We start from the raw sequence: 11672 nt of genomic DNA on the forward strand, positions 1-11672 counted from the left end.
CTTACTTAGCTTTATTTAAATATTACCATGATTTTCATACATCAAATGAAAAGAATTCCATTTTCTCGTGAAAATACTTCAGAAGATAGGTTTTCAGCACACAGAACCAAAGCAATAGTACTTATTGTCGATTCTTCGGTTCATACGACTGGGACAATTTGCAATAAAATATTGATTCAGACAAAAATGATTAAAAAGAATCAGCGCCTACCTGAAATTTAACCATGGTTTCATGATCCACAGGTTTCATTAATGAAATGCAACTGCAAATATAGAAATTTCAGCGATACATATATGAGAAAGTTACCTAATCACTGGCAACATTCATGAATAATTTGGACTCAAATAACTCATAAGAAATAATAATAGAGCTTTGGAAAGTTATCTCAGTCACAGATGATCCTACTGCATATACAATGCAGTATGTTTGAAAAGTGAATTGTTATATTGTCTGAACAAACCTTAGATTACTTTTCTTTGGTCACACAGTACGGTTATGTTAGCATGCGTAAATACATTACACACAGGAGGCCATGGAGAAAATGCCATGGACACTTTTTTCCTTTGATCGTTCCATATACTTCTTCTTATTAATACTATTCTTAGGATATTCTAAGGAAAATTCCACCTCTTACATGATCACTATTGCATGTAGGAAGTACTACACGTTTTCTTCATATGTACACACTCTCAACCTCTTATAATTTAAGAAAAGAAACAAAAGCGTTATAAGGCTTAATAGTCCCTGTTAATAGTTACTTCAACTACATGTACCTCTTATACCACTAGAGCTGTTAAATAGGATGTTCAGATATCTTATGTATTGGCAACATAGTTATGAAGTCAGTTTCTTTCTCATTTATATCTTTCTATCATACCTAGTTATCAGGTAATTGGAAATTACTATTTCTTCTGATAAATATCCTCTTCCCATTAGATGGCTCGTTATGAATTTCATTAACTTCTACCCAAATTTACATGTAAGCATCACTTTAAGAAGTGATTGGCATCTTACGCATTTTCTCTATTGTTCTATACTTTTCTCAGTTCGGGTTCAACCACAGTTAACACTACAGATAGGCATGCCTCATTTGAGGACACTTATGAAAATCGTTTTATTTTTCCAAATTACACAAATCTTGTCTTGCACTCTTCAAAAAACAACACCGTATTCTAACCAATTCTAATTACAATGCATTCGGTGAACCAGAGTGTAATGCATAACTTCATATAACTGGCCTAAATATGTGTTACTATTCCTTTGCAATCACTCTGCTTCTATCTTGGAAAGGACATTTTTATAGCAAGACTCAGCAAAAGTAGTTACATGTCCACAGGGTACCCTGTCTTCGCCTCTCGTCCAATTAATATAGAACATATCTGAATAGACTCCTTATAGCGTAAGCTAGAGGGAAATTCCCAATCCCTGTCGAATGGTTTGCCAATCTGAGCATATATCCCGCTCAAAATTAAAAAGTACAGATTCTTTATCTTGTCTTCCTTAATGCCTAATTCCCTCATTAATCCTCAAAGATGTCCCCAAGACGTTATTCATGTTGCGATACACATAATAAAAAAGATAAAATGAGATTCCGATGTAACTGTAACAGCAGCGATACAAACGCATACAGCAACTTAAAATTGTATTATTACATATTACAATTACTAAGTACAGACATGAACGTCCATAATCGTGTCCATTAATACTTATGGTATTCCCTCTCTAAATCAAATGTATATCTATACAGTGTTTATGTCTTGTTTCATAATAGAACATTATGAATATCCTCTTTAATATGATCCCCTTCTTGGAGTAAAACCTATCTTTGACTCACTACCAGAATTTCGCACTTTACTGTATACATATGCCAACGGCATTACTCCTCATTTGAGAATCCTTCGTCACATTAAGGAACAATAGCGGCTCCGTACAGTATGCATATTGACTTTGTCAGTTCTCAGCTTAGATAAGAAGCCTCATACTTCTCTAGAGAATATTTAGTGGAAAGAATGAAGACTCTTCTTATGCATAATAAAATGTCAGTACAACAGTGCATGATTGAACTGATTCATAAACATCCCTCATAAATAAATATAAATACTTCCATTAATAATTACATTAAGGCGCTGAGGTAAAATATATTAATAAAGGACTACAGTATCGTCCCTAATTCCTAATAAGAATATTTAAGCCGGATGCCACTATTCTTCATACATAATCAACAGTTTCCCTTATATAATGTTACGGATAATAGTTTATAGACAAAATAATTAACAGGTACTGGACAGATTATACAAAATAGGGCTATGCCTGCCCATATACTATCATTATAGTGAGGAGTCCATTTTAGTAAAGCAAACATACACCAGAAGATTCGTTCAACCCAATGATTGTCTCTTATATTCTTATCTGAACAAGAAAGACGCTCCTTTCTTTCCTTAGGGGAGGTGCATTCTTCGGCTAAATTTGTTTCTAATTCTCATAGAAGCCTTCCTCCATGCGCATACAAATAGATATATCAAATGAATATCGCAAATTGACAACGAATAAAAAACATTTAAAATATTCTTATCAAAGATTGGGAAGACATCTTCCTGCATGTTAATAATAAGCATGCCTACAGCCATCTCGCGTCTAATTATCTTCTTCTTTGTCCGAAGTAGTAGCAATAAATTACTGATAGCTTTGCGATTTGACACCTAAGAAATCAGCCGAATAATGTCTCCACAATGCGGGTATACAGTATAATATATAATAGTCATAGATATAATTTTATAAAGAAGGCATGTTTATTCAAACTCCACACAACATTAATAGAGAACGGTAATCTGACAATTCCGATATAAACGATGGATTCACCGCGATAACATTATAATCGGCATATATTGTAAATATGAGTAAAAAATCTCTCGGTTCCGTATGAACTATGCGGATGCTGCCACCTAATGAGCGCTATTTAGATCTGTTTACATGAAGAAACAGATAAATTAGCACGGTAAAATTAATCTTCTCCCATTCTGACACGGGTTCATAGCTCTGTCAGTAGAAAAACAGTAACAATATCTATACTATTTATCCGCTTCCTTCCGTCTCTATTTCAAGGTGGTGATATCAGAGTGATAGACTTTGTTCTGCATGATAAAACATAAAATACGGACTGTCATAGTATGGATATATGACAGTTGTGCCTGAATAGCAGTAATAAGCATCATATCTCTCATTGCCACTTTTATTATCCTCAAAGAAATACAAGGAATAATTTAATAGACGTCACATATACATCTAATTCCTATGAACACACAAGCATTCCAACACACCAGTGGAATTCCCAACCGACAGCATATTTCCTCTAAGAGTGGATCGAGCCGTTGTGCAGTACTCTCCTATAAGCACCTGTACTCGAAAGTCCATTGTAAGAATTCTTTGTAGGAGCCAGAAATCAAGTGCTAAATAAAAGTCATTCAACCTGTGTTGCAACATTTCAATAAAAACATTCAAACAAGCGTGAAACAACAAGCGTGTTGTGTACTCCTCCCCTAATATCCATATTATTAAGAGGAATTCACTAGTGATCTAGAGCAAAAGAAGAATAAAAATTTGAGTATGAGAGACAACTCATGGGCAACAGATCTTACAAAAGTATAGATTAAGATTAATATAGATGAATATGTGCTCTGTAGTTAGGCGCGTCATTGCTGCCTGTGTAACTCCTCGATCTTACAGATATATCCTATCGGAGAGGGCTGAGAATACGACAGTCAAGTAAATAGCACTAGATCAGTAAGACTGTTGTCCCTCTGTATATATCTCAATAAAGAAGACGTAAAGAATTTGAACATTGACTGTTCCGTATGTTTATATTAACACGCTTAAGATATATGAAATATGGGAAGAGTAATAGAGAATCTACGAATATATCTCTTATTCTATCCTCCCGGACAAGTAACAGGAAACCATAGAAGCAGAGTAAGCAACGGCGCCTTAAGAAAAGCCAACAAGCGCACCATTACGACAAGAGCAGGGAAATAATGAAGTAAATCGGAGGACAGGAAGCACCAGATGGGGACGCAAACTGGGCAATGATGATTGTAAGGGGCTGCTTAAAGTTCAAACTGTTAATCAGGAGCGAACAGCATTAAGTGGTTAACCGTAAAGAATAGACGTTAAAGGCTGATAAAACCACCGGACACAGGAAGGATAAGTCCTTAACCGTACAGCTTGAACGATAAATCATCCAAGACGAAGACTCCACGTAAGCAACTAATTAATACAACAAATATCAAAACCCTAGGATCTAAACAGGAGCCAGTAAAGGATGACGCCTCAAATTAATAGCTGTAAGGACTAAACATGATGGCTAGAGCAAGAACATTCCGGGAGAAAGCCTGAATAGTACTAAAACCAAATACAACAAAACACCTTGCAACCTAAAAAATAGCAGATACCCCTGACAAGTGCACACTACACAGAGAGTATGGACCTTAAAGCTAGCGCCTGCGGGCAAAAGCCTAAACTTCCTCGAACCCAAATAGACACTAAGGGTATCCGAACAATCCTACAGTATAAAACTGAATCCAAAACCATAGGATCTGGGACGTAAACCACCAAAATATGGCAGAAAATCCTAAGCCTAAAAAAATAAAGAAAGGAACCGACACAGCAGAAGTAGGGAGACCTAAGTGAAGAGTTAACCGTCAGAATGAAGACTGGAGAGTACCAGTAAATCATAGGCGGAAGATCTCACTGATACACAGTGAGAAGTAAACCATGAAATAAGCAGTCCATCCCCCGAAAAACACCTCCCAGGAGCCAAAGCCGAAATACTAGGAACCTAAGGATGATCACTATAAGAAAGGCGCATAATCAATAAATCTTACCCGACTAAAATAACTTATCGCACCATAAAAGGAACCCCTGAGGACTAAACAAACCCCCCTCTCACTACAAAGAAGAGAAGAGAAGTAGAGATAAAGGATAAGGCCTAAACACTAAGAACACACGTTCCCCCAGGAGGATAAGAGCGGAGGCAATAATCCTGAATATTAGAGAATAAAGAGTGAGCAGAAAAACATGACAGGGAACCACACCACCATAAACACAACGCGAACTGCCCTGACTAAAACCCCGATGAGGAAAGTGCTTACCCCCTGAAACATGACTGCGTACCATTACAGCCTAGAAGCGAAGAGGTACAGATAGAACCTATAAAAATACAAGTAATCTTTAAGGTAACTCAATAAAATTGCAACCCTCAAAATTACAGAAACCGAAGACGAGGAAGGGCATAGCGAAAAGGGAAGCGGCTTAAGCAGTAATGGGCGAAGAAGAGGACCTTCACCAACACGCCAGAAGAAAGACTTTGGCAGTACAAAATAGACCCCATATAATAAGGGAAGAATGCAGGGACTGACAGCCTAATTCTGCAATATAAAATTCCCATATGTACGAATGAGCATTCCATATGGCCAAGAGTACCTGTCCCATAGAAATTATTTAATCATCACTGAAGAGTAGGCAATACAAGAATCCCCCTAGGGGTAAGAGCCCAAAAATTAAGACGAGAGCAGCGGGGTTCAGACCCCAAATGCTAAACCAAAAATCGAAGACTTAATCCTTCTTGGTTAAGAAATATAACATAAGCCACCGAACTTAAGAAGTTAACAGTAACTAAAGGAGAAATAACCGACAAATAGATAGTACAAGAAATAAGCCATCAGATTATAGACCGACAAATGTGAAATTAACCGGATAGTCTTAAAACATGAATATAGAGCCTAAGTGTGCCTCTTAGGCGTCGCACCTGGGAAGGCACCGATAAAAAATTGAGTCGTAATAAGGAAGCAAGAGTCAGCAAATTATAAAAAGTGGACATGACGGCCTGGACGACAGGGGAGAAAAGATTCTAAGTTAAGTCTAAGGGGTGGAGGAAAAGGGGACGACTCTCAGGATTAGTAGATAAAGAATAAGAGGGAATCAAGGCACCTCAAACAGCCCTGGGGCCAAGGTCCGGGGCGAGGAGCTACAAATAGGAACAGACAGATGGAACCCAGCTGGGAATGTATAACAATACACCATACAGAATCCCCCCTACCCCCATAACCTTAAGTCCCCCTCCCTATAAAATAATGATGCGCACTTAAAATCAGGGATCGAGACCCCTACACCCGAAGCCTCCATGCTTAACCCCAAAATCTAAATCCTACAGGCTGAATGCGAAACCTTAAGTCATAGGATATAGGATCTAGCTATAGAAAATAAGGTAGGGGAGATAACAAAACTCAGCCAGAGGAAAGCGGGAACCTCAGTCCTCAATATCAGACGGAGGAGTCAGAAGGCGAAGTATCCCTCCTCAAGGCGGAGTAAGAAGGAAGTGACAGATAAAATGCCAAAGCAACAGCTCCCACTGTGAATCAGGAGAACCGAGAATATAAAGGGAATACTAAAGGCACAACTGAAGAAAATAAGATGCAAGTATGCTTCTGGTATGAACAGTAGGCGCTGGACATTGAGAGGACAATTAAAGCATGATACACCCCCCTCAACTCAGCAGCCTATAATAATAGCAGATACAGAATAAGCAATAACAACTATAGGCTACACGTTCAAGGAGAAGAGCTAAATAATCAGACGAGCACAGTACTCATTGAAGAATACCCACTAGATCGTACAGCAGGAGAATCAACCAATTCCAAGATAGAAGTTGCCCAATCCAAGCAGGTAAAGGGCACCATCGGACTAGACCTTAAAGGCTAAATCCTAAACCATAGAAGGAAGAGGATAATAAATATATCCCGGTCATATAACACTGGCCTAACCCCCCCAAAGTACTCCTTAACAGATGAAGTCGGAACAAAACCAAAAGAATATATCAGCTGACGGCAAGGAATAAATGAAGATGCAGTAAAATAGTCACTGGAGAATAAAGATGTCCTAATGGGAATCACCAGTGTGCAGCCTAGGCAATTAACACCCGGATCGCTAGAAGGGGAAAAATAGGGGAAGAAGAAGTGATTGTGGGGGCCAGGTGCGAGAAGGAACGGCATACACGCGAAAACATCAGCGGTAACACTGACAGACAGGGAAAAAGGATACTGAAAATCTCAAAGTGGAAGTAGCAGGAAGATTATGATGGCTGTGACAAGAAGAATCACAACTCCACTCTCATCTCAAATGACTAAGCAGTAAAGCGTATACCCACAAATATGGAGCATAACTCCTGGACCATGCGACCTAAGCCAAGAGTCCTAAGGCCTAAAGAGCAAAGCCTACAATTAACAGAAGAAAACACAAATCCGAGATTTAATCGTTAATCCTGAAGGATGAATCCTCACAACTAAAGGCTAAGATGTACAGACAGAACATTAGATTGCACACGGGTAAATCCCACAAACGGAATGCAAACCCCACCTACTAAACCCTAAGAATGAGAGCTAAGGACTGAGCCCTGAAATTAGATTCCTGCCCCCTAAACCATAGGCACTGGACTATGGAAACTAATCCATGAAGCCCAAATCCTGAACCCTAAAAACCTAGACCCTGAACATAACAACTGAACTCTAAAATACTAAAAGCGAAAAATCAACCCTCATTGGTAGACACTCGTCCCGAAACCCGGAATGTAAACAACCAACCGAGACGTTTATACGTGATCGTCAAGGCCCATAACTAATTCCCGGCAACTTGAATCCAGAAGCACCACCCGCAAAGAACACTGAACGTCGGACACTAAACACTGAACCGTAAGACTTGACCCCTAAACCCTGAACCATAACCGCAGAACCCACCAGCCGAGGTCCTGTCTCCAGGAGCCTAAGAGCTAAAGCCACAGACACAGGGCCCTAAGCCCTAAAACCTAAAGAGTAAATACTAACATCCTGACACCTAATCCCCTGAACACCAGAGACTAAACAGGAAACTAAATCCTGAAGCCTAAACTGTAGATCCTAACACAGTAAACCATGGATCATAAACCCTGAATAGTGATCGCGAAGGATAAATCGTAGAGGCTCAATCCATAAATCTAGAACCCAACAGATAACGATTAAAACTTAAACCTGAAAATCATAGATCCTAATTCCTAAACCGTAAAAACTAAACACAAACCACCTGAACCCTGAACCCAGGAACCATAAATCCTAAAACTTGAAGTCTAGAACCTAACAAATAAACGCTGAACCCCAGATCCCTGAACCGTAGCGATAAGACCCTAAGGGCTGAACCAAACACCGTAAAGACTACACGCTAATCCCAAGATTCTGGCCTTTGAAACCAAGAAACTGAAGCGTAAAGCTTGAACCCTGAATGCTACCCCCTCAAAGCTCAGACATCAGTAATATCAACTAAACGGTAACACCCGTAACTAAACCTTAGGCGCTGGGTAATAAATCCGAAAACTAATCCCATAAGCTCCGAACCCTCGCCCCTGGAAACTGAATCATAATCCTAACAACTAAACCTAAATCACAAAAGCCTCATAGAGAAACCAGAAGTCCTAAAACCTAAGCACTAAATCCTGGAGAATGAGCCATGAACCCTAAGTCTTAAAACCAGATTCTGCCCAAGGGAATCCTAAACCCTAACCCCTGACCACTAAACCGAAACCGTAACGGGTAACAGCCGCAGACGAAAAGTGAATATCTGAGTTTAAACCCTGACCCATAAAACGAGAATCGAGGAACCTTGAACCCAGAAAATTAAACGCAACAACTTGAACCATAAACCCTAGGACCTAAAGGGTAAAACCCGAATCCAACCCCTAGAGCGTGAAGCATGAAGCCTAAACACTAATCCCTGAATAATAGCTAAAACTAACCACTAACCCCAGATCATAAATCCTGACACATGGGGCCTGGGCGATAACCCCCCACAACAGGAACCTAACCCATAAAATATGAAACCGGAACAGTGAAAATTAAGCCTACCAACTCCACGCTAAGCGCAAGCTAATATACGAAAACGCTGAACCGTAAGAAATGAGGGTAAGAAATTACCCCCTACCGCTACGGAGTACACCTGAAGCGCAAGAATGAAAGCCAGATTCTCAAATCGTGAAACCTATAGCATGAATACTAAAGGGACAAGCCTAGGAATAGCGAATGAATCATAAACAATGAACACTAACATCTCACGCGACGAGACTAAAAGATGAATCAAAAGCCCTAATCCCTGAATGATGAATTCTGAACCCTAAATCCAATAACGTAAGCCCGAATCCCCGAATCATAAAGCATCAAGCCTGAACACTGAATCATCCCGCCTAAACGGTAAACGCTGAGCCGAACCCAGTAAACATGAAGTGTAAAGCCATGAGGCCAAACCCTAGAGCCTAGACCTAAACGGTGAACCCTGAATCCTAAACATTAACACGAAACTATACTCCCTGAAGCCGAAACCCTAAACGCAAGAACGTAGATTCCTGGACCCTTACACCCTTAAAACTGAAGCCAGAACCCTAAAACGTAAACACTAAGAGCCCTGAACCTCGAAACGGAACCCCAAAACCTACACGTGACCTGTTAAGAAATAAAGCCTGAACCCTACAGCCTACACATAGACACTAGAGCAAGGACCGTAGAACTTAAATTCCAAGAAGGTACGAACTGAAAAGCTAAAACGTAGATCCTAAGAATACACCCTCAACGATAGACCCTAAACCTAAATCGTACACCACGAAATCCTGAACGGTACACACTGAGGCGCTCAACCCTGAAGCGTAAATCATGAACAGTAACCCCTAGCTCCCGAAACCCGAATCTTGAACCGGTAACCTAAGATCATAGGGCCTTTGATCTGAAGCATAAGACGCTAACCCTAAAATGAAAACCCTGAAACCTAACCCCGGCAGCGAACCCTAAAGACTAGACCCTGAAGGATAACTTGGAATCCTAAGGAATACCCCCTGAACAGTAAACCCTAAATCCAGTACCCTAGGCACTAAACCCAAGGAAACCAACACTGATCCCGGAACCGTAAACCTTAACCCCCAAATCCTAAACGATAAACCCTGGACGTCTAGGATAAGCCCAGTTTCGCTGTGCCTAAACATTCTCATCCTCGTAAATTTCAACGAGCGTGCCCCCTCCCTGGAAACCCCCCCAACGCCTAAATCCCCCAGTTTCTAAGGCCCCGTGCTCCTTTCGCCCATTCGATAAAAGAATCAGGGTGAAATCCCCAAGTCCCCAGTTTGACTTCACCACAGGTTCCAGGCAGAATGGCTCCTCATCACCAGGGTTATGAGGCTTCCATTCGCTCCGTGGAGGAAACTGCCCCTAGAAACCCCCAATTCTGGTGCGAGATTATCCGTGTTTGACACCATAGAGTAGGCCTCTCCTTCGGCGGGCATACATTTCTCTTCCACCCCTATAACTCCCCCTCCCCCTATATATTCTCAATATACCATATATACCTAGAGCCCCCATTACGAGGGAAATAAGACTGCCACTAATGATAGGCCAGAATGACGCCCCAGAGCCTTGATCAACATTTTCCCTGGAGGAGGAGTCCGTTGCCCCGTATGAAGGGGATAACGAGTTGTCCCCGTGCACTGTATGCTTTGCTTCAGAATCCCCCGCCGGCCTCCCCGCTGTGTGGGAGGTGGCAAGGTCTGTACCCCTGTCCGCTTCCCCATTATTAATGCTCCCCTCCTGGGTCGTATCCTGTGAGTCAACCGTCATAAAAACCTTGGTCACTTCCCCATGTGGGGTTTGCTGTCCGCCCACATACTTGCAATTCAACCCCTTTTCTGGAGTACCCCTTGATAGATTTGCTATGGATACCGCTTCAAATAAATCCTGACCACTTATTTCGTATTCTTTCCTTATATCTCGGGGCATGCCCTGAACAGTGAACCACTGATTCATTAATTCTTTCGCTATTAGGTCATTTGTCCAGTTTTTCAATCTAACATATGTTTTTTCACAATAGTTTCCCTGTTTCGCCTTCTCCAGATTCACGTTCTTGGAGGTATCGGTTAATCCAAAGCTAATTAATATTATTGTCACGATATTCATACAGATCGCTAGACCCCTCATTTCCTTATAATTCCTGCTTAGTTCGGTTTCGAATTGTGCGGCTCCCCAATTCAATAGGTCTGCCCTAGGTTGGCAGTTGTTCCCTCCTGAGGATTGGGCCGTATTCTTGTATTCTTCATAGTTACACTTACCTGTAAGATGAGGCGGCGAGTGCTTCCTGTTTATTTCTTTGGTGGTAAACCATGCTTCCAACCCTTGACAGATACCCCTCGTCGATTTATACACGCGCTCTGCATTACTGGCGAATTCCTCGTCATCCTGCTTCGGATAGGTCAATAATCCCTCTATTTTCCGATTTGACTCAGCGGTTATTATATCACATATTCCATTTGACTCCCCGTTCTTAGTATTACACCCTAATTTCCGGCTGCTTGCATCTAGTACACTTGCAATATATCCTGCAAAAATTGATCCGCCCATCCTCTTGTCTTTATTTAATCCTGTGCTCCTAAGAGACTCCCTTGTATTGGTCCTTGCCCTTGGCACTCTATAGCTGCGACTAACAGAGTGTTCCTTCCCTTTTGACTCGTGCTCTCCTTCTTCACTTATACCACAGCCCCTAGGTGTACTACGGCCTTCCTCTTGCTGCCTCTCTATAACCTCCTTCCTGAGGAGTTTCCCTTCCTTCCTTCTCTTATTTT

At 41.0% G+C, this 11672-nt stretch overlaps 1 protein-coding gene across 1 annotated transcript; it reads right to left on the minus strand.

The window, feature by feature from the left end:
* Positions 1–10296: 10296 nt before the first annotated feature.
* On the minus strand, positions 10297–11451 carry C922_00280 (hypothetical protein; the record flags this gene model as incomplete). The annotated part of the gene is made up of 1 exon (XM_008815897.1): positions 10297–11451. The coding sequence occupies one exon, from the start codon at positions 11449–11451 to the stop codon at positions 10297–10299; it is 1155 nt and encodes a 384-aa protein (XP_008814119.1).
* Positions 11452–11672: the final 221 nt, after the last annotated feature.

This window comes from Plasmodium inui (genome assembly GCF_000524495.1).
Source record: "Plasmodium inui San Antonio 1 unplaced genomic scaffold supercont1.1, whole genome shotgun sequence".
Taxonomy (NCBI): Eukaryota; Apicomplexa; class Aconoidasida; order Haemosporida; family Plasmodiidae; genus Plasmodium; species Plasmodium inui.